At 47.8% G+C, this 27,925-nt stretch overlaps 1 protein-coding gene, 30 non-coding genes and 1 pseudogene across 31 annotated transcripts; all 32 read right to left on the bottom strand.

Moving 5' to 3' along the window:
* Positions 1-4,024: 4,024 nt before the first annotated feature.
* Positions 4,025-4,097, bottom strand: TRNAM-CAU (transfer RNA methionine (anticodon CAU)). The gene has a single exon. It is a non-coding gene; the product is annotated as a tRNA-Met (tRNA).
* Positions 4,098-4,180: 83 nt separating this feature from the next.
* TRNAM-CAU (transfer RNA methionine (anticodon CAU)) lies at positions 4,181-4,253 on the bottom strand. Its single transcript has one exon. It is a non-coding gene; the product is annotated as a tRNA-Met (tRNA).
* An 84-nt stretch (positions 4,254-4,337) lies between these two features.
* TRNAM-CAU (transfer RNA methionine (anticodon CAU)) lies at positions 4,338-4,410 on the bottom strand. The gene has a single exon. It is a non-coding gene; the product is annotated as a tRNA-Met (tRNA).
* Positions 4,411-4,494: 84 nt separating this feature from the next.
* TRNAM-CAU (transfer RNA methionine (anticodon CAU)) lies at positions 4,495-4,567 on the bottom strand. The gene has a single exon. It is a non-coding gene; the product is annotated as a tRNA-Met (tRNA).
* An 84-nt stretch (positions 4,568-4,651) lies between these two features.
* On the bottom strand, positions 4,652-4,724 carry TRNAM-CAU (transfer RNA methionine (anticodon CAU)). Its single transcript has one exon. It is a non-coding gene; the product is annotated as a tRNA-Met (tRNA).
* Positions 4,725-6,942: 2,218 nt separating this feature from the next.
* Positions 6,943-7,015, bottom strand: TRNAM-CAU (transfer RNA methionine (anticodon CAU)). The gene has a single exon. It is a non-coding gene; the product is annotated as a tRNA-Met (tRNA).
* Positions 7,016-8,121: 1,106 nt separating this feature from the next.
* On the bottom strand, positions 8,122-8,194 carry TRNAM-CAU (transfer RNA methionine (anticodon CAU)). The gene has a single exon. It is a non-coding gene; the product is annotated as a tRNA-Met (tRNA).
* An 84-nt stretch (positions 8,195-8,278) lies between these two features.
* On the bottom strand, positions 8,279-8,351 carry TRNAM-CAU (transfer RNA methionine (anticodon CAU)). The gene has a single exon. It is a non-coding gene; the product is annotated as a tRNA-Met (tRNA).
* An 84-nt stretch (positions 8,352-8,435) lies between these two features.
* Positions 8,436-8,508, bottom strand: TRNAM-CAU (transfer RNA methionine (anticodon CAU)). The gene has a single exon. It is a non-coding gene; the product is annotated as a tRNA-Met (tRNA).
* A 241-nt stretch (positions 8,509-8,749) lies between these two features.
* TRNAM-CAU (transfer RNA methionine (anticodon CAU)) lies at positions 8,750-8,822 on the bottom strand. The gene has a single exon. It is a non-coding gene; the product is annotated as a tRNA-Met (tRNA).
* An 84-nt stretch (positions 8,823-8,906) lies between these two features.
* Positions 8,907-8,979, bottom strand: TRNAM-CAU (transfer RNA methionine (anticodon CAU)). Its single transcript has one exon. It is a non-coding gene; the product is annotated as a tRNA-Met (tRNA).
* An 84-nt stretch (positions 8,980-9,063) lies between these two features.
* On the bottom strand, positions 9,064-9,136 carry TRNAM-CAU (transfer RNA methionine (anticodon CAU)). The gene has a single exon. It is a non-coding gene; the product is annotated as a tRNA-Met (tRNA).
* A 1,106-nt stretch (positions 9,137-10,242) lies between these two features.
* Positions 10,243-10,315, bottom strand: TRNAM-CAU (transfer RNA methionine (anticodon CAU)). Its single transcript has one exon. It is a non-coding gene; the product is annotated as a tRNA-Met (tRNA).
* Positions 10,316-10,398: 83 nt separating this feature from the next.
* Positions 10,399-10,471, bottom strand: TRNAM-CAU (transfer RNA methionine (anticodon CAU)). The gene has a single exon. It is a non-coding gene; the product is annotated as a tRNA-Met (tRNA).
* A 3,456-nt stretch (positions 10,472-13,927) lies between these two features.
* Positions 13,928-15,429, bottom strand: LOC146202926 (uncharacterized). The gene has a single exon (XM_084588454.1). The coding sequence runs from the start codon at positions 15,407-15,409 to the stop codon at positions 14,153-14,155; it is 1,257 nt and encodes a 418-aa protein (XP_084444580.1). The 5' UTR covers positions 15,410-15,429; the 3' UTR covers positions 13,928-14,152.
* Positions 15,430-15,551: 122 nt separating this feature from the next.
* On the bottom strand, positions 15,552-15,624 carry TRNAM-CAU (transfer RNA methionine (anticodon CAU)). Its single transcript has one exon. It is a non-coding gene; the product is annotated as a tRNA-Met (tRNA).
* Positions 15,625-15,708: 84 nt separating this feature from the next.
* On the bottom strand, positions 15,709-15,781 carry TRNAM-CAU (transfer RNA methionine (anticodon CAU)). The gene has a single exon. It is a non-coding gene; the product is annotated as a tRNA-Met (tRNA).
* Positions 15,782-15,864: 83 nt separating this feature from the next.
* On the bottom strand, positions 15,865-15,937 carry TRNAM-CAU (transfer RNA methionine (anticodon CAU)). The gene has a single exon. It is a non-coding gene; the product is annotated as a tRNA-Met (tRNA).
* Positions 15,938-16,022: 85 nt separating this feature from the next.
* On the bottom strand, positions 16,023-16,095 carry TRNAM-CAU (transfer RNA methionine (anticodon CAU)). Its single transcript has one exon. It is a non-coding gene; the product is annotated as a tRNA-Met (tRNA).
* Positions 16,096-16,179: 84 nt separating this feature from the next.
* TRNAM-CAU (transfer RNA methionine (anticodon CAU)) lies at positions 16,180-16,252 on the bottom strand. Its single transcript has one exon. It is a non-coding gene; the product is annotated as a tRNA-Met (tRNA).
* A 2,907-nt stretch (positions 16,253-19,159) lies between these two features.
* Positions 19,160-21,152, bottom strand: LOC146202920 (uncharacterized; annotated as a pseudogene).
* Positions 21,153-21,291: 139 nt separating this feature from the next.
* On the bottom strand, positions 21,292-21,364 carry TRNAM-CAU (transfer RNA methionine (anticodon CAU)). The gene has a single exon. It is a non-coding gene; the product is annotated as a tRNA-Met (tRNA).
* Positions 21,365-21,447: 83 nt separating this feature from the next.
* Positions 21,448-21,520, bottom strand: TRNAM-CAU (transfer RNA methionine (anticodon CAU)). Its single transcript has one exon. It is a non-coding gene; the product is annotated as a tRNA-Met (tRNA).
* An 83-nt stretch (positions 21,521-21,603) lies between these two features.
* TRNAM-CAU (transfer RNA methionine (anticodon CAU)) lies at positions 21,604-21,676 on the bottom strand. Its single transcript has one exon. It is a non-coding gene; the product is annotated as a tRNA-Met (tRNA).
* An 83-nt stretch (positions 21,677-21,759) lies between these two features.
* On the bottom strand, positions 21,760-21,832 carry TRNAM-CAU (transfer RNA methionine (anticodon CAU)). The gene has a single exon. It is a non-coding gene; the product is annotated as a tRNA-Met (tRNA).
* Positions 21,833-21,915: 83 nt separating this feature from the next.
* Positions 21,916-21,988, bottom strand: TRNAM-CAU (transfer RNA methionine (anticodon CAU)). The gene has a single exon. It is a non-coding gene; the product is annotated as a tRNA-Met (tRNA).
* Positions 21,989-22,071: 83 nt separating this feature from the next.
* Positions 22,072-22,144, bottom strand: TRNAM-CAU (transfer RNA methionine (anticodon CAU)). Its single transcript has one exon. It is a non-coding gene; the product is annotated as a tRNA-Met (tRNA).
* An 83-nt stretch (positions 22,145-22,227) lies between these two features.
* Positions 22,228-22,300, bottom strand: TRNAM-CAU (transfer RNA methionine (anticodon CAU)). The gene has a single exon. It is a non-coding gene; the product is annotated as a tRNA-Met (tRNA).
* Positions 22,301-22,383: 83 nt separating this feature from the next.
* Positions 22,384-22,456, bottom strand: TRNAM-CAU (transfer RNA methionine (anticodon CAU)). Its single transcript has one exon. It is a non-coding gene; the product is annotated as a tRNA-Met (tRNA).
* Positions 22,457-22,539: 83 nt separating this feature from the next.
* Positions 22,540-22,612, bottom strand: TRNAM-CAU (transfer RNA methionine (anticodon CAU)). The gene has a single exon. It is a non-coding gene; the product is annotated as a tRNA-Met (tRNA).
* Positions 22,613-22,695: 83 nt separating this feature from the next.
* TRNAM-CAU (transfer RNA methionine (anticodon CAU)) lies at positions 22,696-22,768 on the bottom strand. The gene has a single exon. It is a non-coding gene; the product is annotated as a tRNA-Met (tRNA).
* A 5,007-nt stretch (positions 22,769-27,775) lies between these two features.
* Positions 27,776-27,848, bottom strand: TRNAM-CAU (transfer RNA methionine (anticodon CAU)). Its single transcript has one exon. It is a non-coding gene; the product is annotated as a tRNA-Met (tRNA).
* Between the last annotated feature and the right edge of the window lie 77 nt (positions 27,849-27,925).

Raw genomic sequence — 27,925 nt, 5'->3', positions numbered from 1 at the left:
GCGCAAAAACAGATGTGCCAGGCCAAGCCCGCCATCCTTCACCCGCCGGAAGAGATTTGTCCTACTTGTCCGTTCCCACAAAGACCCCCACACAAAAACGGCAAAGATACGATGCATCTTTTGTACCATTTGCTCTTGTACAATATAATACTTGAAGCACATACCAAACTTTAGTTACTAAAAACAAACTACAAATGATGGCCTTAGCAAACACCGACCACTGCCATCCATTCCATTTGTCCACTCTATCTTTCAATTTACCGACTTGGTTTTTCCAGTATGGGTTACTGTCCCGATACGATTCAAGAGGGGCACCAAAGTAGCTGACAGGGTTGGTAACAAATTTCATGTTAGCAAAAATGCCTGGGGTCGCTGGCCAGTCACCGTGCCAGAAGCCCAGGCACTTGCCCCAGTTAACAGCACTGCCGCTTACAGCGCAAAAATCTTTTACAGTTTTCACAACTTCTACGATGCTTTCGTAGTCTACACAAAACATCGCGACATCATCGGCATAAGCCAAAAGCTTCACTTCTGCTTGATGCAGCTTGAAGCCCCGCATTTTCTCATGCTTGATAATGCTTAAACATAAGATAGATACAAAAGAGAAGAGGTGAAAGGGGGCAACCTTGACGAACTGAGCGTTGGACAGCAATACAGTCACCGACAGATTTGTTCACAATTAGTCTAGTTGTACAAGCACTGTAAGCCATAGCCACTCCTTCTCTGATGACGCATCCGACCTTGACATAGTCTAATATACACAAGAGCAAGTCGTGGGGCACTCTATCAAAAGCCTTTTCAAGATCTATTTGGAGCATTGCTACTCCAAGTCCACCAGCATCGCAACATTCAAGAATGGCCCTCGCGATGTGAATGTTCGTAAAAATGGACCTGTCTTTAATACCGCATGTTTGGTGGTCTCCAACAATATCTTTAATAACTGTTTGCAGTCTTTTAGCTAGTATTTTCATAAAAATTTTATAGTCGACATTGGTTAAACTAATCGGCCGGTAAGAGGTAACACTGCGTAATTGACCTCGGTCCTCCGTTTTGGGAATTAGCACAGTATGAGAAGATGCAAAGGACGGCGGCAGCACATTAAGCTCATATGCTTCATTATACACTTTTTCCAGTACCGGCGAGAGAAAATCCTGGAAAGCTTTATAAAATGCGGCGCTAAGTCCATCAGGGCCAGGCGATTTGCCGGGGTTCAAATTTCCAATAGCGCATTTCACTTCGTCCTCCGTGATGGGGGTCTCTAGCACACGTGTCGTCTTTTCGTCGAGTTGTGGCATTAAAGGTAAATAAACTCTCTTGAAACTCTCGATATCAACTACACACCGTGCGAACTGCTGACGATAATGCTCGAAGAAAGCTTGCTGGATTTCTTTCTTTTCATTGGTAATGGTCCCTTGGTAATCAATTTCATCTATCTGATTCCTTCGAGCGTGCCACTTTTCTGTGCCTAACGCCCTTTTTGTCGGACCTTCCCCCCTTATCAGCCGTTCGGCTCTAGCTCTGACAAGGGCACCGCGATATCGGTCAGCGTCGAGTAGTTCAAGCTTGCCCTTAAGTGCTCGTATGTCGTCTATGAACAAACCAGGGTTATTGCTTTCCACATCGATTAGACGCTGTAGATTCACGTGAAGGGACCTTTCTTCGGCCCTTTCTTGTCTGGCTATAGCGCTCGATCTTTCCAATGCTGTCATTTTGACATTCTGTTTAAAAACCTCCCATTTAGCCCCTAACTTTCTTACGCCTTTGTCATTCATATTTGCTATATGCCTTTCAACGTCGGCTTGGAAACTGTCATCAGATAATAATTTTGAATTTAACTTCCACATTTGCCAGTCAAATCCTTGACTTTTAGTTTTGTTCCCAGCGATAGTGACGGTGACCAAGCAGTGATCGCTGAACGATACTGGCTTAACGTGGTATTCGTGGCATACAGGCACCAGATCAAGAGATATGTACATCCTATCGAGTCGAGCATGGCTAGAAGCCTGGAAATGAGTGAACTGAGCAGCTCGTCCACCCTCCAGACATCCAGCCACATCAACAAGGTTAAACTCATTTACCAATTCTGCGAGAAAACAGGTGCTGGCATCACTATGCGGCCTTCTACTCGTTTTATCTGATGCGGAGAGTACACAATTGAAGTCTCCCATTATCACAGTTAGCCTTTCAGAGTTGCAATACTGACGAATACCTTCAAAGAAATCGCGCCTTTCGCCCACGCTGTTCGGTGCATAAACACAAATGATGCGCCATTCGTATGAATACAGCACGAGATCGCAAACAACGAAGCGGCCATACGCACAAGTCGTGACAGCTTGAACTGTGACACCAAGGAACTGACGCACAAACAGCACACAACCAGCCGCTGCTCCAACTGCATGACTTACAACGGCATTGTATCTTGAAGTAAAAAGGCTAACTATTCTCCCGGTTTCTTCTTCACCATCAACTTTAGTTTCCTGAATCGCGATGACGTCTAGCTCCAGCTCGCTAACCAAACGAAACAGTTGATTTTGCTTGCGCCTTGCTGCGAGCCTTCGAACATTAATAGTCGCGAATCTAATGGCTTTGTCTAAACAAATCATTGGTGATGAACGAATACCCGGGAGCATGGTCATACCTTTAGTGATGTCTGTGGCCGAGCACCCCTCCATGGTGGCAGGTGTTAAGTCTGAGGTGGGAGCGGTGCAGCCCCCCCCCCTCTTTTCTCTAACAAGTTCGACCTAGTCCGATAGGACGCCCGCCGTACCGCCGTGGAAGCCTTTGTCGGCGGTCCTTCGACGTCTGCGTTCTCGTGACCTGGTGTTCGGTCCTCCGTGTCGTCGTGTGTCCGCTTCGCTACCGCTGCCGAGTTCGCTGCCTCAGATTCGATCATGCTGTCTGTCTCGTGAATGAATACTGTGTTGTGACTGACCTCCGTGTCCCCAGTTGAGTTGCTGCTGCTGGCCACCTTAGCGTCCGCGACGCCGACGGAACACGCTTGCAAATTCTTGACACCCTGCTCCTTGTCCTCGTCCGCGATTGGGGAGGGGGGAGTGACCGTTGTTTCTGGTGAGCTGGTGCCTGTCTCCTTAGCTGCTTCTTCCGCATCCGCCTCGTCCATGAGGTGTTCCGACATGTCGTCGTTCCTCACGGGCCCTGCGACGTTTGCATACGTCTTTACACACTGCGGTTCGTCGTGGCCGAAACGACGACAACGAGCGCAGCGCGGAACCTGGCACTCCTTCCGGATGGGACCCGTCGTCTTGCAGCGAAGGCACAGGGGAGCCCTGCCCGGAACGACGACGAGCGCTGGCTCACCGGCAACTCGCAGCTGGTGTGGGATGTCGTCAATTTTCACCCTTGTCTTCAGCTTTAGGGACACGGTGCGCGTAGTTGACCCTTTGTCAGTGACGCCTTGTGCGCGCCACCTTTCCCTTGCGATGTCAGACACCGTCCCATACGGCAACAGTGCGGCTCGCACATCTTCGTCAGGAACGCCATGCAACAGCCAGTGAATCTTTAACCGGACGCCCTGGTCGTCGGGGTCGACGATTACACAGCGATGGTCCTTCACTTTCACATCACTGACAGCGAGCAGCTTACGTGTGGCCTCGGCGTCTTTAAACGTCACTGCCCAAACGTGGTTCATTTGGTACGCCCCCAGGGCGACCACCTCTGGGAGCAATCCAAGACGAACCACGCGTCCCTGAAGTCTTCAACTCGGTACGGTCGAGCCTTCACATCACCATGCATGAAAACAGTATTACGCACAATGCGCCCGGTTGGCAAACTTGGCAGAATCACCTGATACTCGTCAGCCGAAGCGTCAAAAAACCTGTTTCCGCGGCCGGCCTGGGCCGCAAACGCCGCTCCGCCGGAGCTCATGCTTCTGCGTCCGTACACGCCGGTGGCCGGAAGTAGAAGTACTGCGCTACCGAGGCGGATGTTTCGATCTCGGAAAGGGTCGAAGCCTAGGGTGCAAACCCAATTACTAATGCCCATTGTACAAAAAATGAAACCGCCTTGCCCCGGGTGAGGACCGAACTCATGACCTTCAGATTATGAGACTGACGCGCTGCCTACTGCGCTACCGAGGCGGATGTTTCGATCTCGGAAAGGGTCGAAGCCTAGGGTGCAAACCCAATTACTAATGCCCATTGTACAAAAAATGAAACCGCCTTGCCCCGGGTGAGGACCGAACTCATGACCTTCAGATTATGAGACTGACGCGCTGCCTACTGCGCTACCGAGGCGTATGTTTCGATCTCGGAAAAGGTCAAAGCCTAGGGTGCAAACCCACTTACTAATGCCCATTGCACAAAAAAATGAAACCGCCTTGCCCCGGGTGAGGATCGAACTCACGACCTTCAGATTATGAGACTGACGCGCTCCCTACTGCGCTACCGAGGCGGATGTTTCGATCTCGGAAAAGGTCAAAGCCTAGGGTGCAAACCCAATTACTAATGCCCATTGCACAAAAAAATGGAACCGCCTTGCCCCGGGTGAGGACCGAACTCATGACCTTCAGATTATGAGACTGACGCGCTGCCTACTGCGCTACCGAGGCGGATGTTTCGATCTCGGAAAAGGTCAAAGCCTAGGGTGCAAACCCACTTACTAATGCCCATTGCACAAAAAAATGGAACCGCCTTGCCCCGGGTGAGGACCGAACTCATGACCTTCAGATTATGAGACTGACGCGCTGCCTACTGCGCTACCGAGGCGGATGTTTCGATCTCGGAAAAGGTCAAAGCCTAGGGTGCAAACCCACTTACTAATAGAGAGTTTTAGTACTGCGTACGTAAGCATACGCAGAACCCTTGCGCACGTAGGCGGCCTGCGTGCTGCTTATTGCGCATGCGTCATACGCATCACGATTCTTGCGTACTGCGTATACGTTGCTCGCGTACGCAGAAATCCCTACCTCTGCGTGCGTTCGTTGAACCGTCTGCACGTTGCTCTCGCGTATGAGAAAGCTCGATAGACACGTTTGGCTATATGGCACGCATGATAAGCAGCAAACACGCAGCGCGTGTTCGTTTCTTTTCTTTTCATTGCAGGCGGTTTGATGTTTCGCAAGAAGTAAAATCTTCTAATTTTTTTGTTGCTCCGCAGTAGAGGGCGTGGATTGCCTTATGCGACGCACAAATTGTTTTCTATGAATGTGCTGCGCGAACGCTCCAACTTCTAGCTGATGTATTTCGTCTCCAGGATATCTGAAACTTGAAGCAGTTAGTACCAAGTTTCCTGTGGGCTTTACACCTATAGACAAACGCCGTATTCACAAACAAATTGAGCGCTCGCGACTCCGCCGCAAACTGGGGTTGAAATGTATAGGCTTACCACCTATGAGAATATGTGGAAGCGAAAGATTTCAAAGCCATTGTATGTCTTCACGGGGGCACCTATGATTTTGTTTTTGGTATAGAGCAACAACAAACATCCTAGAACAGACTGAGAAAATATGAAATGCCATTTCAAAGGCGGAGTATCTATATAACGCTGCGTGACTTATAGGGGTACGAGCTGGTAGGGCCCTTAGAAAACATATAAACACAACTTACCGCAGTATCTTTCTTGTTTAGTACAGTAACAATGGAGGCTGCTTATCATTAAATGTTAGCGAGTGCTTTGAATAAATGTGTGACAAAGTATGCTGAGTCATTCCGCAGGTAATCTATTTATAAACGCTGCTAAATTATATGTTGTGAAGCCGTACATACCGCACACACGCTCGCTATGCGCTGGGTGCTTCTCCCAATCGCGGAAGCTTCTCGTATACAGCTGCCGTATGTACTAAATTTTCTTAATACCTTTCATTCAAATTAAGCTGCCCATAGACAAAACTACATTCAAAAGGCATTTTTAAATTTCGGTGGGGAACGGTCCATTGCAGCAGACGGCGACGCAGCCGACGCTCTATTCGATCGCAGACGACGCCGACGACCGCGAATGACATTCGGGTCTTCGGGTGAGCAGACGGACTGTTCGTCGTCTGCTGTTGTGAACGGTTCGTTTTTCGTGCCAAGCGATGACTACTTTTAGCGTAAAAGCTTGTATCATTTGAGCGGCCGCCTTTCAGAGGGAACGTTGAAACTTTCGGAAGAGCAGACAGCTAAATTTCAGGCGTATGTAGGTTTTTACAACGCAGATTTATCGAGGCGCGTTAAATATTGTTTGGCTCCAAAAACGCCGTAGCATATATTGTCATACTTTTTCTTCAAAACATTCGCTGACTGTTAACCATCTGCTGTGTTCATTGGGGCTGGCCTAAACCGGAAAATTATTTTGGTAAGTTTTCTTTGCCTATGGGCCATGGTGTCGACTTTTACGGCATACGTTTCGTGGCATTTTAAATATACTCCGCCTCTCTAATGAGACTTCGTATAGTGTATTCTCCGAGGTTCACAGTTACTTTGCACTGAATGATGACATCATAGGCGCACTGTTAACTCGGAAAACTGCTTTGGCATGACATTGTTTCTTTCGGAAAAACGGTTTGCGACTTCGGATTTAAAATTTGCACGTGGTTGTATTGTTAATTTTTGTTTTCTACTACGTTTGCTGGGGGTAGTGCTCCGATTCGGTTAAAGTTATTAATTATATCCTAATCCTCTGTAACAACGACGAACCAAATCAGCACCTTTGCAGCATGGGTTCCATCTCTCGCCTGTCGGAAAAACAAGGAAGCAGGAGTTCCTGCGCTGGAAAATTCAGTTTTTGAATGGCTGCGAGATGGCACTGTACAGGCCACTGCGCTTGCCGCGTTAGCTTTCAGACCCCTGCGTACGTATACGCTTCCGCCCTACTAAAAGTCTTTCTGTGGCATGTACGCGACCGTGGCGTAGCGTTCCGCAAAGTACGTGGGCTGTGCGTACGTAGCGCTCACTACGCAGTACTAAAACTCTCTAATGCCCATTGCACAAAAAAATGAAACCGCCTTGCCCCGGGTGAGGATCGAACTCACGACCTTCAGATTATGAGACTGACGCGCTCCCTACTGCGCTACCGAGGCTTTTTTTTTTCTTTATTGCCGTGAAACAGAAAACAAAAATACACATGATAAAACACGTCAACTACACTTGAGCTAACGCGTACGCGGCTAAAATCTTTTCATGTTCACCAACTCATCAAACAGAGAATGCCATTGTGGCGGATCCTGCTGCATCCTGAAAGTTTCGCGTATATACACCGCACTTTCAATGAAGTTTTCACGCGCAGATCGTGTATTTATATCTGCGTGACGCACCTGCATTCGTGTTTTCCACAAACTATGGAGACCAAGAAGCATAATTAAATCATAAGGTGCATCATCGTTCTGCACTGGTAGGAATCTGATTCCGTACGGAGTTAGGGGAAGTTCCTTTTTAATTGTCCTTTGGAGGACGTCCCACAGAAAAACAGCATCCCAACACTGTAAGAAGACGTGTTCAATTGTCTCCGGTTTTTTGCACAACAGGCAATTCGTTGTCCATGGGACGAAGATACCTTTTTCATTCAGCCAGGTTTTAACAGGGAGCGTATTAGAGTGAAGTTTGAAAAGGAACGTTTTAGCAGATGGCCTCACGGGCATTTTCTTAACTCTTTTCAAAACGTCCTGCCCTGGGCCTCCACAGTGTAATGTCCGGTAAAAAGGCACCGGCAGCATCACGTCAATGAGATATTTATATAGTTTTTTCCTCGGAACATTGTAAAGATAACCAAAAGAAAACCGCACTTCCAGCAACTTGCACGAAAAAACAACCTCGCGCAGGTAGCCAGTCAAAGTACCAGGCATGTTTTCACATGACACAATCCATTCAGGGAGCAGCCTCTGCAATCGCACTTGCATCACAGTTCTTAGAAAGGTATCTTTTTGTCCAAGGAGGAATATAAATCGCGAAACCACCTGACGCAAGAACAAATGTGCAAGGCCAAGCCCGCCCCTTTTAACAGAAATAAACAAATTCGTCTGGGCGGTTTTTTCCCATGTGGATGCCCAAAAAAAAAACAGCAAAAACTCGCTGGCCGGAAGAAGCTCTACTGCGCTACCGAGGCGGATGTTTCGATTTCGGAAAAGGTCAAAGCCTAGGGTGCAAACCCAATTACTAATGCCCATTGCACAAAAAAATGAAACCGCCTTGCCCCGGGTGAGGATCGAACTCACGACCTTCAGATTATGAGACTGACGCGCTCCCTACTGCGCTACCGAGGCGGATGTTTCGATCTCGGAAAAGGTCAAAGCCTAGGGTGCAAACCCAATTACTAATGCCCATTGCACAAAAAAATGGAACCGCCTTGCCCCGGGTGAGGACCGAACTCATGACCTTCAGATTATGAGACTGACGCGCTGCCTACTGCGCTACCGAGGCGGATGTTTCGATCTCGGAAAAGGTCAAAGCCTAGGGTGCAAACCCACTTACTAATGCCCATTGCACAAAAAAATGGAACCGCCTTGCCCCGGGTGAGGACCGAACTCATGACCTTCAGATTATGAGACTGACGCGCTGCCTACTGCGCTACCGAGGCGGATGTTTCGATCTCGGAAAAGGTCAAAGCCTAGGGTGCAAACCCAATTACTAATGCCCATTGCACAAAAAAATGGAACCGCCTTGCCCCGGGTGAGGACCGAACTCATGACCTTTAGATTATGAGACTGACGCGCTGCCTACTGCGCTACCGAGGCGGATGTTTCGATCTCGGAAAAGGTCAAAGCCTAGGGTGCAAACCCAGTTACTAATGCCCATTGCACAAAAAAATGGAACCGCCTTGCCCCGGGTGAGGACCGAACTCATGACCTTCAGATTATGAGACTGACGCGCTGCCTACTGCGCTACCGAGGCGGATGTTTCGATCTCGGAAAAGGTCAAAGCCTAGGGTGCAAACCCACTTACTAATGCCCATTGCACAAAAAAATGGAACCGCCTTGCCCCGGGTGAGGACCGAACTCATGACCTTCAGATTATGAGACTGACGCGCTGCCTACTGCGCTACCGAGGCGGATGTTTCGATCTCGGAAAAGGTCAAAGCCTAGGGTGCAAACCCAATTACTAATGCCCATTGCACAAAAAAATGAAACCGCCTTGCCCCGGGTGAGGATCGAACTCACGACCTTCAGATTATGAGACTGACGGGCTCCCTACTGCGCTACCGAGGCTTTTTTTTTTTCTTTATTGCCGTGAAACAGAAAACAAAAATACACATGATAAAACACGTCAACTACACTTGAGCTAACGCGTACGCGGCTAAAATCTTTTCATGTTCACCAACTCATCAAACACAGAATGCCATTGTGGCGGATCCTGCTGCATCCTGAAAGTTTCGCGTATATACACTGCACTTTCAATGAAGTTTTCACGCGCAGATCGTGTATTTATATCTGCGTGACGCACCTGCATTCGTGTTTTCCACAAACTATGGAGACCAAGAAGCATAATTAAATCATAAGGTGCATCATCGTTCTGCACTGGTAGGAATCTGATTCCGTACGGAGTTAGGGGAAGTTCCTTTTTAATTGTCCTTTGGAGGACGTCCCACAGAAAAACAGCATCCCAACCTTGTAAGAAGACGTGTTCAATTGTCTCCGGTTTTTTGCACAACAGGCAATTCGTTGTCCATGGGACGAAGATACCTTTTTCATTCAGCCAGGTTTTAACAGGGAGCGTATTAGAGTGAAGTTTGAAAAGGAACGTTTTAGCAGATGGCCTCACGGGCATCTTCTTAACTCTTTTCAAAACGACCTGCCCTGGGCCTCCATAGTGTAATGCCGGCTAAAAAGGCACCGGCAGCATCACGTCAATGAGATATTTATATAGTTTTTTTCCTCGGAACATTGTAAAGATAACCAAAAGAAAACCGCACTTCCAGCAACTTGCACGAAAAAACAACCTCACGCAGGTAGCCAGTCAAAGTACCAGGCATGTTTTCACATGACACAATCCATTCAGGGAGCAGCCTCTGCAATCGCACTTGCATCACAGTTCTTAGAAAGGTATCTTTTTGTCCAAGGAGGAATATAAATCGCGAAACCACCTGACGCAAGAACAAATGTGCAAGGCCAAGCCCGCCCCTTTTAACAGAAATAAACAAATTCGTCTGGGCGGTTTTTTCCCATGTGGATGCCCAAAAAAAACAGCAAAAACTCGGTGGCTGGAAGAAGCTCTACTGCGCTACCGAGGCGGATGTTTCGATCTCGGAAAAGGTCAAAGCCTAGGGTGCAAACCCAATTACTAATGCCCATTGCACAAAAAAATGGAACCGCCTTGCCCCGGGTGAGGATCGAACTCACGACCTTCAGATTATGAGACTGACGCGCTGCCTACTGCGCTACCGAGGCGGATGTTTCGATCTCGGAAAAGGTCAAAGCCTAGGGTGCAAACCCAATTACTAATGCCCATTGTACAAAAAATGAAACCGCCTTGCCCCGGGTGAGGATCGAACTCACGACCTTCAGATTATGAGACTGACGCGCTGCCTACTGCACTACCGAGGCTTTTTTTTTTATTTTTTTTTATTGCCTGCTTTGACAAATACACTGCAAATATATACAGATAAAACACGGTGACCATGCCGTGGTCAGCGTGAATGCTTAAAACTTCTTAAAATGAACAAGTTCATCTAGGACGCCAATCCAGTCTGGAGGTTCTGGCAATGTACGGTAAACATCTCGTAAGTACAAAATGCTTTCAATGAAATTCTCCCTGACTGGACGGACGTTTACATCGGCGTGCCTAACAGCCATCCTTGTTCGTCATATGCTGTGGAGCCCCAGAACCATGATTAGATCATAAGGAATGTCTCCATCGTTTTCAATTGGTAGAAAACGGATTCCGTACGGTGTTATTGGTAGGTCTTTCTTTAGAGTCCTTTGCAAGATGTCCCAGTAGAAGACTGGATCCCAGCAATCAATAAATACATGATCTATTGTTTCTGGTTTCTTGCATAATATACAGTTAGTTGTCCATGGAACGAATATTCCCTTTTCCTCTAACCAAGTCTTAACTGGGAGCGTGCCTGTATGAAGTTTAAAGAAGAAGGTTTTAATGCTGGGCTTAATATTCATCTTTTTAACTCTCTTTAAAACATCATTTCCTGGGCCTCCACAGTATATTGTTCGGTACCTGGGTGTTGGCAACATTGTATCCAGTAGGTCTCTGTACAGTTTTTTCCTTTGCACTGAACTTAAGTACTCAAGGGAAAATCGAGCCTTTAAGATTTGTACTGCAAGTACAACTTCTCGCCAAAACCCAGTTACTGCGCGTCCACCGTCATTGCATGATGAAACAATAAATCCAGGTAAGGCATTGCTTAAGTGCACTTGCATTACTGTGCGCAAAAAGTAGTCTTTCTGGTCCCGCAGAAAAATAAATCGCGACACAATTTGTCTTAAAAACAGGTGAGACAGGCCTAATCCACCATTACAAACAGAATGAAACAAATTCGTCCTACTAGTACGTTCCCAACTTGCCCCCCAAATGAAAACCGCGAACACTCTGTGAATTTTTTGCAGATCTGTGCGTTTCATGAACAAAAATTGGAGTACGAACCACACCTTGGATATCAAAAAAAGATTGCAGACAGTCGCGCGGGCAAACATGGACAAATTACGGCCTTGCCAGCCTTGCGCCTTTTCCCTGACCCTTTCTGTCTCTTGACGCCAGTACTGTTCGCTATCTTGATAGCTATCAAGTGGCATACCCAGATACTTCGTAGGCAACGATGTCCATCGCATGTTTGCAAACGTTTCCGGTCTTTCGTACCAGTTACCATGCCAAAAGCCAGCCGATTTTTCCCAGTTAATCTCACAGCCAGTTGCGGTGCAAAAACCGCCAGCAACCTCGACTGCCTCACTTACGCTTTGTCGGTTCACACAGAAAATGGCTATATCATCCGCGTACGCAAGTACTTTCACTTCAGATGCCTGTAGCTTGAATCCACGGATTCTTTCATTATTAATCAGGCTTAAACAAAAGGGCTCTAGATACAAGGCAAATAGAAGAGGGGACAATGGACATCCTTGCCTCACTGACGATCGCACGGCTATTGCGTCAGTAAGACTTTTATTTACAATAATACGGGTAGAGCACCCAGCGTATGCCATTTTGACTCCATCTACGATAACACTTCCGATATTTACATGCTCTAAAATGGTGAAAAGGACGTCATGTGAAACGTTGTCAAATGCTTTTGACAAGTCAAGCTGCATCATTGCTACGTGTCTTCCGTCTGCATCACAACACTCTAAAACGCATCTTGCTGTGTGTACATTCGTACAGATAGTGCGGCCCTTAATGCCGCACGTTTGGTGTGGGCCTACCAACTGTTTAATGACACCTTGCACCCTCCTTGCCAACACTTTCATAAACAATTTATAATCCACATTTGTGAGGCTTATAGGCCGATAGGACTCCACCGATAGAAGTTTGACTGCGTCATCTGATTTAGGAATTAAGACAATATGTGAAGCTTTGAAAGATGGCGGCATTTGTTTAACATGGTATGCTTCCTTTATTACGCAGTACAATGCCCTGCTGGCTTCTGATTTGAATTTCTTGTAAAAAGCAGCCCCTAATCCGTCAGGACCGGGTGATTTTCCAGCGCTTATTTCTTCTATAGCCTGCTCAATTTCAAGTACACTGATTGGTTGCTCAAGCCTGGCTTTAACTTCATCCTCAAGCCTGGGCATGGTCTGCAAAAACTGACTTTCGAATTGTTCTTTCCTTTGCTTAGCCCGCCCAAGTAGCTCACTATAGTACTCTGCAAACGCTTCTTTGATAACCTCGCATTCTGTTGCAACTTCGTTATGGTGAAGTATCTTTTTAATTTTGTTTTTTTCCACGTATCTTTTCTCGTCACCGAGTGAGCGCTTGTTCGGTGTCTCGCCAACCCATAATCGCTCTGCTCGTGCTCGCACAATAGCTCCCCTATATCTTTCTTCATCGATAAGCTCAAGTTTATTCTTAACTTCTTTAATCTGCTTCGACCACAATCCAGGCGTCCCGCTATCTAGGTTCAGCAACAAGTTGAGTTGACGGTGCAGATCTTGCTCGTTCTCTTTACTGACATGTCGTAAAATGGTTGCTCTTTCTATTGCTTTCATTTTTATATTGTTCTTAAAACTTTCCCACTCATTCATCCAGTCCCCTGATTTCGTCGCAAACAGTGCGTTGAACATTTCCTTTACTTCGTTCACATAGCTCTCATCATCCAAAAGTTTAGAATTAAATTTCCAAAGCTCCCAGTTAAATTTAGATTTATTTTCCTTTGCTCCTATGCAAAAAACTACTAGGCTGTGATCTGTAAAAGACACGTGCTTAACTTCATAACTTCGGCACAGAGGCGCGAGTTCTAGGGAAATGTATGCACGATCTAGCCTCGCATGGCTTTCTCTTTGGAAATGGGTGTACTGGCATTGTCCATTAGGTGACAGAAGCCAACCAACATCTTCTAGATTATACTCTGTGGTTAACGTCCTTAATAAGTGTGCGCTGGGGTCCTTCACAGGCTGAAGTTTTACGCGATCTTCAGGCATACATACACAATTGAAGTCACCCACCATAACAACACATCTTTCACCCTTCAAATGCTGTTCGAGCTGCTCGAAGAACAACCTACGCTCCCCTTCCTTATTAGGTGCATAGACGCATATCATACGCCATTTCAAATTAGAGAAGGAAAAGTCAACAACAATCAGGCGTCCAGAAGGGCACACTGTGACTGCCTCCTCGACAATGCCCAGACTGTTGCGAATAAAAATAACACATCCTGCCGAATTGCCAACAGCATGACACACACATACATTGTACCTATCTCTGAATGGTTGCACCATGCGGTCCGTTTGTTCTTCACTTTCTACCTTCGTTTCTTGTATAGCGACCAAGTCCAATTCGTTTTCAAGAAATAGCCGACTAACTTGATATTGCCGCCGCCTTGCTGTCATTCCGCGAACGTTTAAGGTGGCTATACGTAACGCAGACTGGAGGTTTACTGCCATTTAATTGCAAAACAAAAGGACCGCACAGCGCTTACCACGGCAGTCTGGGAAGCAGTTGAGCATGTGCACTTGCTTTTTTGGTTGAGCCCGTAGCCACAGCGAAGAGGCCTTGCTTCTCGGTCGAAGCACCTTGAAGGGTTTGTCCAGTTCCTTGTGCACAAACTTCACAATCGCTCTTTGCTACGAGGGCGGTGTCCCGACCGTATTCCGGTCGAGGGAGATGTTTGGCTTCGGTCTGAAGCTAGGTCGCCGTGGCATGACGGCTTTGGGGGGCGGTCCCTCGTTGTTAGTGTAGTCAAGGCCGTCTCCTGCTCCCACGCTGTCCCCGTGCGTTCTTTTTGAGTTCACAGTTAATTCCATCGGCTCCCGCTGACTTCCATTGCCTGCGGCTGACGCTGCTCTTCGGTCACTACTAGACGCAGCCTTCGTAACTTCAGGTGACTGCATGCCGTCCTGGGTGTGTTCGTCTGGCTGGCCCTCCGACAAGGTGCTCTCGGAGGACTTCTCAGCAGCCTCCGAAGGCGTCTTTACTTGTGTATCAAGTGACTGGCTTTTCGTGTCGCGGCTTGCGGCCTGCGTGGAGCCTTCAGAATTTTCGGAAGACGCGTTAGGGCATCGCGTGGACACTTCTAGCCGCCCTTTCGCTGCTTCCTCGGCGTCGGCTTCATCCATAATGAGGTCTGAAGCGTCCTCTTGTTGCAGTGGTCCAGTAACACTCGCGTAAGTTTTAACGCACATGTCCTCCCGATGACCAAAGCGCCTGCATCGGGTGCAACGAGGAACACGACACTCGCGTCTAATGTGCCCCGCAGTCCGGCACCGGAGACAAAGCGGAGCTCTGCCCGGCACTACAACCAGAGCCAACTCGCCTGCTACGCGGAGCTGGTGCGGGAGGTCATCCACCGAAACACCGGATTTCAGCTTGAGACCAATTACTCTTGTCGTTGATGCTTTGTCCGCAACGCCACTGACACGCCACTTTTCTTTCGAAATGTCCGTTACCTTCCCAAAAGGTGCCAGGGCAGATCGCACGTCGTCGTCATGGACACCGTAGACAAGCCAGTGCAACTTCAGCCTCACGTCCTGGTTCATTGGGTCGATGATGACGCATCGTCGTTCCTTCACCTTGAAATCACGCAGGGCCAACATTTTCTTCATCCCGTCTCCGCTCTTGAATGTAAGCGCCCAGACGTGATTCATCTGGTACGCCCCCAAGGCAATCACCTCGGGGAGCATATCCAGACTATCCAACGCATCGCGGAAGTCTTCCACGCGATACGGCCGACATCTCACATCGGCATGCAGAAAAACAGTATTTAAAACATTCCGACCTGATGGCAGTTGAGGCAAAATGACTTGATAATCCTGGTCCGGTAAGTCCGCAATCCTGTTTCCGCGACCCAGCTGGGCCGCTGTTACCGCTCCGTCGGAGCACATGATGGCACGTCCGTTCGCCTCGGCGGCCGGAAGTAGAATCTCTACTGCACTACCGAGGCGGATGTTTCGATCTCGGAAAAGGTCAAAGCCTAGGGTGCAAACCCAATTACTAATGCCCATTGTACAAAAAATGAAACCGCCTTGCCCCGGGTGAGGATCGAACTCACGACCTTCAGATTATGAGACTGACGCGCTGCCTACTGCGCTACCGAGGCGGATGTTTCGATCTCGGAAAAGGTCAAAGCCTAGGGTGCAAACCCAATTACTAATGCCCATTGCACAAAAAAATGGAACCGCCTTGCCCCGGGTGAGGATCGAACTCACGACCTTCAGATTATGAGACTGACGCGCTGCCTACTGCGCTACCGAGGCGGATGTTTCGATCTCGGAAAAGGTCAAAGCCTAGGGTGCAAACCCAATTACTAATGCCCATTGTAGAAAAAATGAAACCGCCTTGCCCCGGGTGAGGATCGAACTCACGACCTTCAGATTATGAGACTGACGCGCTGCCTACTGCGCTACCGAGGCGGATGTTTCGATCTCGGAAAAGGTCAAAGCCTAGGGTGCAAACCCAATTACTAATGCCCATTGCACAAAAAAAATGAAACCGCCTTGCCCCGGGTGAGGATCGAACTCACGACCTTCAGATTATGAGACTGACGCGCTCCCTACTGCGCTACCGAGGCGGATGTTTCGATCTCGGAAAAGATCAAAGCCTAGGGTGCAAACCCAATTACTAATGCCCATTGCACAAAAATATGAAACCACCTTGCCCCGGGTGAGGATCGAACTCACGACCTTCAGATTATGAGACTGACGCGCTGCCTACTGCGCTACCGAGGCTTTTTTTTTTCTTTATTGCCTGATCTGCGGCCAATACAATGCATGTTTACATATACACACAATCGTAATTAAAAGCGCTTGCCAACCTTTGGCTAGCACATGTGTTTAAAAACGCTTCAAGTTAACAAGGTCATCTAACACCGGCAACCATTCTGGTGGGTCTGTGCTCGATTTACATACTTCACGAATGTACAGTACACTTTCCATAAAGTACTCTCTGGCTGGCCTGGGGTTTAGATCTGCGTGATGTACCGCCATCCGAGTGCGCCATATGCCGTGCATGCATAGTACCATTATCATATCATGCGGCACCCCTCCATCGTTTGATGTAGGTAGAAAGCGGATGCCATATGGTGTTAGCGGTAAGTCCTTTTTTAAAGTACGTTGTAGTATGTCCCACAAAAAAACAGCATCAGAACACTCAAGAAAAATATGATCAATTGTCTCTGGTCTTCTACAATGGAAACAGTTTACTGTCCACGGAACAAAATTACATTTCTGCTCGAGCCATGGTTTCACTGGTAGAGTTGCAGTGTGTACTCGAAAAAAAAAAAGCTTTTTACCGAAGGTCGAACTGGCATCCGCTTTACTCTCTTCAATACATCTTTACCTTTACCTTTTGGATACATCAAGCGATACATTGGCGGTGGCATGCATACATCAACAACATCCTTGTACAATTGCCTTCGGGTTACGTCACCCAGGTATTTTACTGAAAATCGTGCTTGGAGAAATTGAAAGGACCCAATAACCTCTCGAAGAAATCCGCGCACACTTGATCCCTTAACTCGAGTTGAAGACACAACAAAAGATGGCACATGATCACACAATCGGGTTTGAATCACAGTCCTTAAAAAAGCATCCCCTTGGTCTCGCACGAACAGAAACCTCGAAACCACTTGTTTCAAGAACAAGTGAGCTTAACCCAGTCCGCCCCCTTTTACTGTACGAAAAAGGTTCGTGCGGCTTGTGCGCTCCCATGTCGACCTCCATATAAATACTGCGAACACCCTATGTAGCTTTTGTATGCTCCCTCTCGAAGCACACATGACTTGCAGAACATACCAAATTCTCGCTACAAGAAACAGGTTACAAATAGTTGACCTCGCGAAGATGGATAGGTCTCGCCCACCAAACTTCGCGGTTTTTTCTTTGAGCTGCTCTGCTTCCAGTTTCCAATATTCCGAGGTATCTTTATAGTGTTGTAGGGTCACACCGAGATACTTCGTTGGCGAGCTTGACCATTTCATGTTTTCAAAACGTACTCGCGTGGGACCCCATTCCCCATGCCAGATTCCTATAGATTTTTCCCAGTTAATGCTGCTTCCCGTCATCCTGCAGAACTTTGTTGCTGCGCTTACCGCGTTAGTGATACTGGTCTCATCAGTGCAGAATACAGCTATGTCGTCCGCGTATGCTAAAAGCTTAACTTCATTTGAGGAAAATCGATAACCGGTGATAGCATTGTTGGTTATAATGCTTAAACAAAAGGGCTCCAAAAACAAGGCAAATAGTAAAGGCGACAAGGGACACCCTTCCTTAACAGATGATTTTACTTGAAATGGAGTGGTTAATGTCTTATTGACTACAATCCTGGTGAACATGTTAGTATAGCATAACTTAATTCCTTCTATTAGTACCTTCTCGACGTTCCCATGTTGCAAGATACTGAACAGGATTTTGTGAGCGACTTTATCGAACGCTTTCTCTAAGTCTAACTGTATCATTGCTACCCTCTCACAGTACGCATCACAACACTCTAGGATAGTTCTAGTCACGTGGATGTTTGTTTGAATAGAACGCCCCTTGATACCACACGTTTGGTGTGTCCCTACCAACCTCTGTATTACGCGTTGGAGTCTTTTGCCTAATATTTTCGCAAAGATCTTATAGTCTGTATTTGCAAGCGTTATCGGTCGGTATGCTCGTACTGACAACAGCGTAGTAGGATCGTCTGATTTGGGAAACAGCACCATATGACTGTGCCTAAAAGACGGAGGCAATTGATTTATGCTGTATGCTTCTTCTATTACGTGGTGTAGGACTATAGCGAACTCGTCTTTAAACACTTTGTAAAACTCTGCGCCGAACCCGTCAGGTCCCGGCGCTTTGCCTGAGTTTAATTCGTCTATTGCACACACTACTTCTGCAACGATAATTGGCGCTTCCAAACTTGCTTTCATCTCATCTTCTATTTGCGGCATGAGCTTTAAGAATTGCATTTCAAACCCTTCTTCCAGTTGTTGCTCCCGACCAAGTAATTCACAGTAATAATCCACAAAAGCGCGTTGTATCTCCTGGTTTTCTCGCACAACCTTGTCCTCGAACGTTATCGCTCTTATTTCGTTGCGCGTAGCATTACTTCTTTAGTCTGATAAGGACCGTTTTGTTGGAGCTTCACCCATGTACAGAGTTTCTGCGCGCGCACGGATTACCGCTCCCCTGTATCTGTCTACGTCGATTATTTATAATTCGATCTTTACTTCCTTGATTTCCTTACTGAATCGGCCTGGCGACGATGCTTCGACGCTTAAATAAAAATCCAACTTAGTACGTAGTTCATTTTCTTTCTTCCTTTTGTTTTTACTCATTACACCGGCACTTTCGATCGCAATCATTTTCGCCTCTTGTTTAAACAGTTCCCATGCCTCACTGTAGCTTTCCTGCCTACGCACCAGCAAGTCGTCAATTTTTCTTTGAATTTTTTTAACAAATGATTCATCATCGAGAATCTGTACGTTGAATTTCCACAGATCCCAGTTGAATTTGGGCGGTTTTCTCGGACCCAGCATCACCCTGACCAAACTGTGGTCACTGAAAGAAACGTTTTTAACATCATACTCGGTGCACACAGGTACTACTGTTGCCGATACATAAATTCGATCCAGTCTGGCGAGGCTGCCTCGCTGGTGATGGGTAAACCATTGGGATGTTGAATTCGACATAAATAACCCTACATCTTCTAGTCCGCGGTCGTCAACCAGCTCGTTCAAAAACAACGAACTCGCATCTCGAACAGGCGCCTGCCTAGTTCGGTCTTCGGATCGGCACACACAATTAAAATCACCCATCATTACGATGATCATTTCATCTGTGTTTAGGTGGCGCTCAACTGACTCGAAAAACATTTTGCGTTCACCCTCCTTATTTGGAGCGTATAAACAAATGGCTCTAAACTTGTTACCTTGCAGTATAAAGTCACACACTATTAGACGGCCACTGCCACAAGTATAAACACTTTCAATGGTTGCTTCCAAGGACTTCTTAACAAAAAGGCCACAGCCACCCGCTGTGCCAGTAGCGTGCGAAATGCACACATTATAATGTGCACTGAAAGGTTCCACCATGCGGTTTGTTGCTTCCTCACTTTCCACTTTTGTCTCTTGAATAGCAATGACGTCGAGGTTGCTTTCCATGAAAAGCCGACTTAGTTGACATTGCCTTCTCCTATTGGACAAGCCGCGCACATTCAGCGTGGCCACATGCAAACTTGTTTCTATGCTCACTGTCATTTTTTTCTCAAAGAGCTCCCAATCGCATGGTGTTACCTTCGACTTTGGAGCCCCCGATCGAAACCTCATTTTCTCCCTTTTGCACAGTCTTTTGCATCCTACAGTTCTTAGACACGGCGTTTTTTAAATCGCCGCGAGAAGCTGTCCCTGCCTTAGCCATCGTACCCTCGTTGGCGGCTCCAACACTCACTTGGCTGGGGATCACGTCGGTGGCATCACCGACGGTTTCCGCTCGGGTCTCGGCTCGGGCGGAATTTTGGGTGCTACTCTCAAGGACGGCCTTCGGTTGGGCAGAGCTTTCACTGGTGGCTCCTCGTTGGCTTCGTTTCCTTTGCCGTGCACATCGTTGCTGCTGTCGGCGTGAAGTCGCTTCGTTGCTGTAGGCATGGTTGACATCACGACGTCTTCACTTTCCTGATTTTTCCCAGGCGATGCACAAGTAGCTTCGCTCCTATTTTCACCATTCTCGTCCGCAGCGTTTTCCGTCGCAGGAGAAGCTTCCGATAAACTCTTTGTTTGCGCGTTAACTGGTCCTTCTGTTTCAGGAGCAAGTGCCGCATCCTTGTCTGCAGTAGATGGCACGCTCCCTCCACCAGCTGCTTCCTCTGCGTCCACTTGGTCCATAAGATGTTCTTCCTGGACTTCGTTGCCCGCTCTGATACCTGCTACATTGGCATACGACCTAGAGCACATAGCTTCTTCATGGCCGTATCTCTTGCACATGGCACAGCGAGGCACTTTACACTCCCTCCTGATGTGCCCTCGGCTATTGCATCTCAGACATAACGGCGGGCGCCCCGGTGCGACTAGTAGTGCCGTACTTCCAGAAATACGTATTTGGTGAGGCAAGTCCTCCAGTGTCACGCCGGGCTTTATCTTTAAGCCTACAGTACGGGTAGAGGAACCTTTGTCTGCCATACCCTGAACGCGCCAGCACTCCCGTGACAGGTCAGTTACTTTGCCGTATGGGGCTAGTGCCACACGAATATCTTCGTCAGGGACGTTATGAAGCACCCAGTAGAGCTTCAGCCGCACATCCTGGTTAGCCGGGTCGATGACAAGGCACCGTTTTCCTTTCACTTGAACCTCGCTAGCTTCCAAAATTTTTCTTGTCGCTTCTGGGCTGTTAAAGGTGACCGCCCACGGTTCATCTGGAACGCCCCCAAAGCTAGCACCTCAGGGAGCATTCCGAGACGGACCAGCGTGTCGCGAAAATCTTCCACACGAAAAGGCCTGGCTTTCAAATCGCCGTGAAGAAAGACGGTATTCAAAACGCACGCACCTGTTGGCAATTGCGGCAGCACAACTGGATAATCCTGGGCATCACCAGCAAGAAACCTGTTTCCGCGGCCCTCTCGGGCCGCTGACACCGCTCCACCGGAGCTCATGATAACACGTCCGTCACGCTCGGTGGCCGGAAGTGGAATCACTGCGCTACCGAGGCGGACGTTTCGATTTCGGAAAGGGTCGAAGCCTAGGGTGCAAACCCAATTACTAATGCCCATTGTACAAAAAATGAAGCCGCCTTGCCCCGGGTGAGGATCGAACTCACGAACTTCAGATTATGAGACTGACGCGCTGCCTACTGCGCTACCGAGGCGGATGTTTCCATTTCGGAAAGGGTCGAAGCCTAGGGTGCAAACCCAATTACTAATGCCCATTGTACAAAAAATGGAACCGCCTTGCCCCGGGTGAGGATCGAACTCACGACCTTCAGATTATGAGACTGACGCGCTGCCTACTGCGCTACCGAGGCGGATATTTCGATTTCGGAAAGGGTCGAAGCCTAGGGTGCAAACCCAATTACTAATGCCCATTGTACAAAAAATGAAGCCGCCTTGCCCCGGGTGAGGATCGAACTCACGACCTTCAGATTATGAGACTGACGCGCTGCCTACTGCGCTACCGAGGCGGATGTTTCGATTTCGGAAAGGGTCGAAGCCTAGGGTGCAAACCCAATTACTAATGCCCATTGTACAAAAAATGGAACCGCCTTGCCCCGGGTGAGGATCGAACTCACGACCTTCAGATTATGAGACTGACGCGCTGCCTACTGCGCTACCGAGGCGGATGTTTCGATTTCGGAAAGGGTCGAAGCCTAGGGTGCAAACCCAATTACTAATTCAAATTGTACAAAAAATGAAGCCGCCTTGCCCCGGGTGAGGATCGAACTCACGACCTTCAGATTATGAGACTGACGCGCTGCCTACTGCGCTACCGAGGCGGATGTTTCGATTTCGGAAAGGGTCGAAGCCTAGGGTGCAAACCCAATTACTAATGCCCATTGTACAAAAAATGGAACCGCCATGCCCCGGGTGAGGATCGAACTCACGACCTTCAGATTATGAGACTGACGCGCTGCCTACTGCGCTACCGAGGCGGATGTTTCGATTTCGGAAAGGGTCGAAGCCTAGGGTGCAAACCCAATTACTAATGCCCATTGTACAAAAAATGAAGCCGCCTTGCCCCGGGTGAGGATCGAACTCACGACCTTCAGATTATGAGACTGACGCGCTGCCTACTGCGCTACCGAGACGGATGTTTCGATTTCGGAAAGGGTCGAAGCCTAGGGTGCAAACCCAATTACTAATGCCCATTGTACAAAAAATGGAACCGCCTTGCCCCGGGTGAGGACCGAACTCACGACCTTCAGATTATGAGACTGACGCGCTGCCTACTGCGCTACCGAGGCGGATGTTTCGATTTCGGAAAGGGTCGAAGCCTAGGGTGCAAACCCAATTACTAATGCCCATTGTACAAAAAATGGAACCGCCTTGCCCCGGGTGAGGACCGAACTCACGACCTTCAGATTATGAGACTGACGCGCTGCCTACTACGCTACCGAGGCGGATGTTTCGATTTCGGAAAGGGTCGAAGCCTAGGGTGCAAACCCAATTACTAATGCCCATTGTACAAAAAATGGAACCGCCTTGCCCCGGGTGAGGACCGAACTCACGACCTTCAGATTATGAGACTGACGCGCTCCCTACTGCGCTACCGAGGCTTTTTTTTTCTTTATTACCGACTTGGCAACTACAAAGAACGATGAAAAGTCGCATGGAATTAAAAACACAAGTCACTTTCTTACAGGTTTCTTGTGATAGAATGGATAAGGTGACATGAGCTTGTCCAAGACTGGCAGCCATTCCGGGGGTTCAGATTGCCCTCCGAAAACATCACGCGTGTACATTACACTTTCAACAAAGTATTGATGGGCTGGGTATACGACAACATGCTCATGGCGAGCATCCATCCGCGTTCTCCATATGCTGTGCATACACAAGACCATCAATAAATCCCTGGGCACTTCTCCTGGCTGGGCGCATGGAAGGTAGCGCATGCCAAACGGCGTTATTGGTAAGTCCTTTTTAATAGTGCGCTGTAGCACGTCCCACAAAAAAACCGCATCGTGACAATCAAGGAAAATATGCTCTATGGTTTCCAGCTTTTTGCAAATTAAACAGTCAGCAGACCAAGGCACGAAAAGGCCTTTGCTTTCCAGCCATGGCTTCACCGGAAGAGTGCCGGTATGCAATTGAAAAAAGAAGGATTTAGCGGACGATCTGATGGGCATTCTTTTCACTCTCTTCAACACGTCCCGCTCCGGACCCAAAGCATATACAGCGCGATAAAGAGGCACAGGTAAAAAGGTTTCCAATAAATCTTTGCACAGCCGTTTTCGCGTAACAGTAAACATATACTCATTCGAAAATCTCGCCTTCACTATTTGGAAAGACGCGACAACTTCGCGAAGAAAAGCACTTAGAGCCATTGGCCCTGTAGACATAGTGGAAACTACATATTCCGGCAGTGAATCACGCAATCGCACTTGGATTACCGTTCTAAGAAAAACATCGCTTTGTTCGCGCAAAAAAAAGAACCTGGTTACAATCTGCTTTAAGTATAAATGTGACAATCCCAGTCCACCATTATGCACCGTATGAAACAAATTACATCGACTGGTACGCTCCCATGTTGAAGCCCTCACAAACGTGGCAAATACCCTATGCAGTTTTTGAACAGAGATTCTTGACATAGATAACACTTGCAGCATGTAAAAAATTTTTGCAACTAGGAACATATTGCAAAGGGTAGCTCTTGCGAACATAGAAAAGTTATGTCCTCCCCATTTATTTGTTTGGGTTTTCACTTGCTCAACTTCACCGGCCCAACATTCCTTACTTTCACGGTAATGCTTTAGTGGCACACCAAGGTAATTTCCTGGCGTTATTGTCCATTGCATACTGGAGAACAGTTCAGGCGCGTATTGCCAGTTTCCGTGCCAAAATCCTAAACACTTTGCCCAACTAATTTCACTTCCACTTGCAGTGCAAAAAGCAGTGGCTTCTTTTACAACTTCCTGCACGCTCTCATGGTCTGTACAAAAAACCGCAATATCGTCCGCGTATGCCAAAACCTGAACTTCACTTTGAAAAAATCTATAACCGCGTATGTTTGGCCTTGTAAGCAATCTTAAACAGAAAGGCTCCAGATAAAGCGCAAACAAAAGGGGAGACAGAGGACAGCCCTGCCTTACTGACGACTGGACAGGTATACGATCGGTTAAATGCTTATTCACGACCAGTCTCGCTGAACAGCACTCGTAAACCATTTTCACGCCATTTGTGATCACGGAACCAGCATTGACATACTCTAAAACAGAGAACAAAATTTCATGTACCACTTTGTCAAATGCTTTGTGGAGGTCTAATTGCATCATGGCTACGTGGTCAAGCATCGCGTCACAACATTCGAGAACACTCCTTGCTGCGTGTATATTAGTAAAAAATGGTCCTTCCTTTTATACCGCATGTCTGATGTGGGCCTACAAGAGAAGTAATTACACGTTGGAGTCGTCGCCCTAATACTTTCATGTAAATTTTATAGTCAACATTCATTAGACTTATAGGACGGTAAGACGCTACAGACTGAAGCTTAACTGGGTCATCTGTTTTCGGGATTAGTACAACGTGTGACATTCGAAAAGACGGAGGAGGTACGTTCTTTTCGTAGCATTCACTAATAACTCTTTCCAGTAAAACAGCCATTTCTGTTGGAAAGGCCTTGTATATGGCAGCACCAAGACCATCTGGTCCGGGTGACTTATTGGACTTTAATTCCCCGATAACGGCCTCAATTTCCTCGGAAGTAATACTTGCTTCAAGTGTCTGCGCAACTTCGTCTTCCACTCTTGGCATCAGCGACAGAAAGTCTATTCTGAAGCGTTCAATGTCCGGTGTTTTGAGGCTAAACAATTCCCTGTAAAATTCTACAAACGCCCGTTCAATCGTTTTCTTTTCCGAGGTAACTACGTTCTGATAGCAGATTTCTTTTATCTCTTTTGACACTGCGTACCGTTTTTCATCACTAAGTGCCCTTTTTATGGGCGTCTCTCCGAGCCACAATTTTTCGCTGCGTGCCCTTATCACCGCATCGCGATACTTCACTTCGTCTATCACCTCAAGTTTGGTTTTTTATCTTTTTTATATCTTGTGTGAACAAGCCAGGCTTAACGCTCTCCATGCTAAGCATGTATTCAAGTGTGCTTCGAAGTTCTTTTTCTTGTTCTCTTTCTTTTCGTCGGAGAGTGCATGCTCGGTCAATAGCAGCTATCTTTATATCGCACTTAAACTGCTCCCATGCATGTATAAAATTAGAGTCATTTTGCAACATATGCGTAATATATTCTTTCACTTTAGTGGCAAACTCTTCATCCAGCAGCAGCTTTTCATTAAATTTCCATAGCTCCCAATTGAACTTTGTTGCCTTACTTTTCATGCCTAGAGTGATCATTACGAGGGAGTGGTCACTAAAGCTCATGGGAAGTGTTTGATATTCCGAGCACAAGGGCACACAATCAATAGGAACATATATTCGGTCCAACCTTGCATGACAGCTACCTTGAAAGTGCGTGAACATTGCTTGGCCTTCATGCGTCAGTATACAGCCAGCATCTTCAAGCTCTGCCTCATTAACAATGTCAATAAGTAACTCTGCGCTCTTGTCACGAAGGACACGGTCTGTTGTTCTATCTTCAGGTCTACAGACACAGTTGAAGTCTCCAAGCAGGAGAACACGCCTCTCATGTATTAGGAAGGATTTCATATAGTGAAAAAACTCTTCGCGCTCAGACGTTCTAGTAGGCGCATAAACACAGATCACTCTCCAGTCCAATCCAGAAAAACTGAAATCACATATCAAAAGCCGACCACTCTCACACGAGAACACAGACTGTACGCACTCTATGCAATTTCGAATGAAAATGACACATCCCCCCGATCTTCCAACCGCATGACAAACGCAAACACTATATCTAGAACGATATATTTCAGCCATTTTATCTGTTTGTTGTTCGCTTTCCATTTTGCTCTCTTGAACTGCTAGCACATCAATTTCATTTTCCAGCAGAAGGCGGTTCAGCTGCTGTTGTCTCCGACGCGTTTACAGCCCTCTCACATTTAGCGTGGCTACGCGCAAGCTAGTGGATAAATTGGTCGCCATCTCAAGAAATTATAAATCGCGAAACATTTCACTCACATCTCTTCTGCAGAAAGACAGCATTGCGGTTCAACTGTTGCATGGGTTCAACATTCTTCCGTTTTGGCGAGTCTGTCCATTGTTCCAAGCGCTCCTCCCGATCATGGACCGGGCTTGCGACGTCTCGACCGAAAAGGGTACCCCCGCTATGGCGGGGGCACAGGTGACACAGTTCTCCGGTCTGGAGGCACGTTTGGCCTTGCCTTGAAGGACGACCGGCGAAGGGGGGCCGCCTTCAGTGGAGGCTGTCCGTTTTCCGCTCCTCCTTGCGTTGATCCGTCGTTGACACTGTCTTCGTGCACACGCATCACAGGCAAGGTAGAAGCAGCTGGCATCTCAGCTTCAGTGTCTCCCTGTTCCTCACAGTGTTGCGTAGACGAAGCTGGGCTTGCACCACTGGCATTGCCGTTTTCTTTCGTGGGTGACTCGGTCCCAGCGACATTCGACAACGGAACTATCAATTCTGATTCACATTGTTCTTTAGGGGCAGGGGTCTTCTCAGAGGACTGTTCGTTCTGTTCTGCCTCCTCAGTGTTTCCACTGCTCGCTTCCTCGGCGTCCACTGCGTCCATCAAGTGCTCGCCTGCCACTTCACTCGGCACGGGGCCTGCAACGTTGGCATACGTGCGCACACACTGGGACTCCTCATGGCCGTAGCGACGACACAGCCCGCAGCGCGGCACACGACACTCACGCCGTATATGACCTTTCCCGCGGCACCGAAGGCAAAGCGGGGCTCTGCCTGGGACGTGGACGAGTGCGACGTCCTCGGCGACCCGAAGCTGCTGCGGCAAGTCCTCAATGGTAACGCCCACTTTGAGCTTCAGCGTGTCCGTTCGTGTCGTTGAAGCCTTGTCGACACACCCTTGCACTCTCCACTTGTATCTTGAAATTTCCGTAACTTTTCCATAAGCCGCCAACGCCGCTCGCATCATCGTCGTGCACGCCGTGAAGCAGCCAGAAAAGTTTTAGCCTGATGCCTTGGTTGCAGGGGTCAATGACCACGCATCGGTGCTCTTTCACTTCAAAAGCTTCAGCTTGCAAAATCTTCGCTTTCCCCTCTTCACCTTTAAACGTTACCGCCCATACGTGATTCATTTGATATCCCCGAGGGCAACCACTTCCGGCAAAAGTGAAAGACGAGCGAGGGAGTCTCGAAAGTGCTCCACCCGGTACGGCCTGGCTTTTATGTCGCCATGCAAAAAAACAGTATGCAAAACACTCGAACCTGTAGGCAGATGCGGCAGAACCAGTTCATAATCCTTGGCAGGCCTTTCCGTACTCCTGATACCACGGCCCAGCTGGGCCGCTGAATCCGCTCCTAGGGAGCACATGATAACACGTCCGTCACGCTCGGTGGCCGGAAGAAGCTCTACTGCGCTACCGAGGCGGATGTTTCGATCTCGGAAAAGGTCAAAGCCTAGGGTGCAAACCCAATTACTAATGCCCATTGCACAAAAAAATGGAACCGCCTTGCCCCGGGTGAGGATCGAACTCACGACCTTCAGATTATGAGACTGACGCGCTGCCTACTGCGCTACCGTTGCGGATGTTTCGATTTCGGAAAGGGTCGAAGCCTAGGGTGCAAACCCAATTACTAATGCACATTGTACAAAAACTGAAG

The sequence above is a fragment of the Amblyomma maculatum genome, chromosome 1 (genome assembly GCF_055883805.1).
Source record: "Amblyomma maculatum isolate TAMU_Amacu chromosome 1, ASM5588380v1, whole genome shotgun sequence".
In the NCBI taxonomy this organism is placed as follows: Eukaryota; Metazoa; Arthropoda; class Arachnida; order Ixodida; family Ixodidae; genus Amblyomma; species Amblyomma maculatum.
Note: the sequence above shows the minus strand (reverse complement) of the source record. Positions and strands in the feature narration are given on the sequence as shown.

Bases quoted from the DNA above. Each gene is read 5' to 3' on its own strand.
- LOC146202926 (XM_084588454.1), bottom strand. From the start codon at position 15,409: ATGTGCTCCGACGGAGCGGTAACAGCGGCCCAGCTGGGTCGCGGAAAC.